Source organism: Poromitra crassiceps, assembly GCF_964638095.1.
Source record: "Poromitra crassiceps genome assembly, chromosome: 25".
Lineage (NCBI taxonomy): Eukaryota > Metazoa > Chordata > Actinopteri > Beryciformes > Melamphaidae > Poromitra > Poromitra crassiceps.
Window position 1 is genome coordinate 4,857,047 of NC_139649.1, and position 2,991 is coordinate 4,860,037.

The 2,991-nt window shown below is 51.1% G+C and overlaps 1 protein-coding gene across 1 annotated transcript in view; it reads left to right on the forward strand.

Moving 5' to 3' along the window:
* Positions 1–2,206, forward strand: part of gdf5 (growth differentiation factor 5) — a gene marked incomplete at both ends in the record, with an annotated part of 13,895 nt that extends 11,689 nt beyond the window's left edge. Inside the window, 3 exons of the mRNA XM_083661001.1 lie at positions 21–304; positions 921–1,294; positions 1,909–2,206. Coding sequence (XP_083517127.1) covers positions 21–304; positions 921–1,294; positions 1,909–2,206 — 956 coding nt within the window. The remainder of the gene's footprint in view (positions 1–20; positions 305–920; positions 1,295–1,908) is intronic.
* Between the last annotated feature and the right edge of the window lie 785 nt (positions 2,207–2,991).

Here is a 2,991-nt window from a genome sequence, read left to right on the forward strand (position 1 = left end):
GTGTCTGTCCTCCCTCCCAGACGAGCGCGGCCCCCAGCTGAGACGGCAGAGGTACCACTTCAACATCAGCTCTCTGGAGCGAGACGGGCTCCTGGGGGCCGAGCTGCGCATCCTGAGGAAACGCCTGTCCCACCCCCGCAAGGCCCCCGGCGCGGCCGCCCTCTCCCCGTGCCTGAGGCTCTACACCTGCGCTTCAGGCAAACAGAAGGCCGCCCTGCTGCAGACACGGCCCACGGATGACCTGAGCGGCCCAGGTGGAATCGGCAGCAAGTGGGAGGTGTTCGACATCTGGAAAGTCTTCAAGGTAGCCGGGCGATAGTTCAACATCATCATCGTTCATCGTCTTTGAGTGGAATCATAATTGTGATGATGTGGTGATTGTTGGGATCACACGATTGACCTTTCCTAAGTCCCGCCCCCTTTTGCTCTGTGCTCCATTAACAGTTGAGCAGACTTCCCAGGCTGCACTTTTTTTATTAAATTCAAACATTTGAAGACTGGGGCAGTTCACACAACTTTAACACATATACATTGTATTGGTATACAATACTTCAAACCATTCAGCTACTTCTGCTCTCACTCATGTCGAAATAGCAGTGATGTTTATGAGATATTAACATTTGACACCGGGGGAAGTGGGGGGGTCTTAGGATCGGCCACCAACTTTGCTGTGTAAATTGATTATAACAAGCAAATTTGACTCACTTTACTTTTTCACTTGACAAAATTAAGTATGAAAGATTTTTGAATGAATATCATTTGAACATCTCTACTTTGCTTGACATCACACCTAGCATTATCATTCAGTTCAACTGTATTTAATGAGATTTTGCATACGTGAGCCATCGTGATATACTGTATAAAAATCGTTGTTATATCACCATATTGATTTCAACCATATCGCCCACTCCTTCTTCAAGGGCTTCAGGAACCAACATAGCCAGTACTCCCAGCAGCTGTGCTTTGAGCTGGAGGCCCTGGAGCACCGGGGGGGTCGGCCCACGGACTTGCGGGCGCTGGGGTTCGCCCGGCCGGGGAGGACCAACAAGGAGAAGGCCTTCTTCCTGGCGTTCGGCAAGACCCAGAAGCGCGAGCTGTTCTACAACGAGATCCAGGCGCGCTCGGGCCACGACAACAAGACCGTGTACGAGTACCTGTTCACCCAGAGGAGGATGCGGCGAGCGCCCGCGGCCAGGGGCGCCAAGAAACTGCCGCCTCCGCAGCAGTTGGCGCCGCAGTCTCTCACCCCACACCAGCCGGTCAAGGCTGGCACCAAGCCACGATGCCACCGCAGGTAGGGATCAAATCATTACCGTTTTTTTTTCCAATCAAGTTTTTTTTCTGTTTTTCTCCCGTTTTCTCCCCGACCCCTGACCGACCAGAGGAGGCGCTAGTGCAGCGACCAGGACTCATACCCCACGGGCTTCCCACCCACAGACACGGCCAATTGTGTCTGTAGGAACATCTGACCACGCCAGAAGTACCGCTGCCGGGAATTGAAATAATAGGCCCTAATAATTTGGCATAAGATATTATTATCTATATTGATATGGTGACATTATTCAATTTCGTGCAAGCCAGGGCAGACACGTGTTCCACCTGCATGTGCAGTAACTCCGGACTCAGACTCTGGTAGTGGGGACTCCAGATACTGTATAGTGACTTGACAACAACACTGGTGTTTGAAAAACATGGTAAATACTGTCCATCATCAACCCAAGTTAGTTGTGCGCCTGCGTCTGAGTTTTCAATACAAAACTTGGTGAAATGATTTCAGTCAGTTTATCAGTACTTTTTGAAAATGTTCAGCACATTTGAACAATATCGTGATAATAGTGATAACCGTGATCATTTTGGTGACTATAATCGCGATGTGAAATTCTCATAGCGTTTCCTCTCTCACTGCAGGCAGCTCCACGTCAACTTCAAGGAGATGGGCTGGGACGACTGGATCATCGCGCCGCTGGAGTACGAGGCGTTCCACTGCGACGGCGTGTGCGACTTCCCCATCCGCTCGCACCTGGAGCCCACCAACCACGCCATCATCCAGACGCTCATGAACTCCATGGACCCCGAGTCCACCCCGCCCACCTGCTGCGTGCCCACGCGCCTCAGCCCCATCAGCATCCTCTACATCGACTCGGCCAATAACGTTGTCTACAAGCAGTACGAAGACATGGTGGTGGAGTCCTGTGGCTGCAGGTAGCGACGCAAGGCGAGAGAGACCGGGAGACACGAGGGAAGAGAGAGAGGGAGAACGTGAACGAGGCCAAATTACTTAGATTGATAAGAACCGGCTAAGAAGGTTGTTCCGTTGCAACATCGGCACTCGGCAAATCCGCCATTTTGGCCTGAAGGAGAGTACCGTTAACCTGGCGAGGCAGCTGGATTCGTGAGATCACGATCACCCCGAGAAATCCATCTTGCCGCGCTGCCGCATTTGCATTTGACCCAACTCCATCAGTGGTGTTGACCAATCAGTGTCTGAGGAAGGAGGAGGCGGTCCTACATGGTTGAGTTAGCCTGTGATAGACGGTGATCAGCCAATTTTGTGCGTGCCCTTTTCCAAACAGGTTCTGTGTAACAAACCATCCGGCAGTGTCAGGTGAGACTACCGTAATGACGGCGTGCAAAAGTGCCATACAAAAGTGTACCTCTACCAAAATGGCCTGTGTTCTATCCCGGTCATGGTGTGTCTCCCTGTCATGCTTTTGTGCCCTTTCCCATTGGCGAAAGGAGGCGTTTTCAGTCCAAAATGGTGGCAGCGCTGTTTGTAAAAAAAACAAAAAAGCAGCAGTCTCTTGGCTTCTACACTCTTTGACGAGGCCACCTGCCTTTTACAAAAGACATGGACACATTTGGACATTAACAGGATCAAAACCGAAGAGGACGATAGACTCTGAGGAAGAGCTGACAATGACCGAACTCCAAGATTTACAGCACTTCACTGCTATGCAACAAAGATTCCTCTCCCCCAGCGCATTGGAGTAA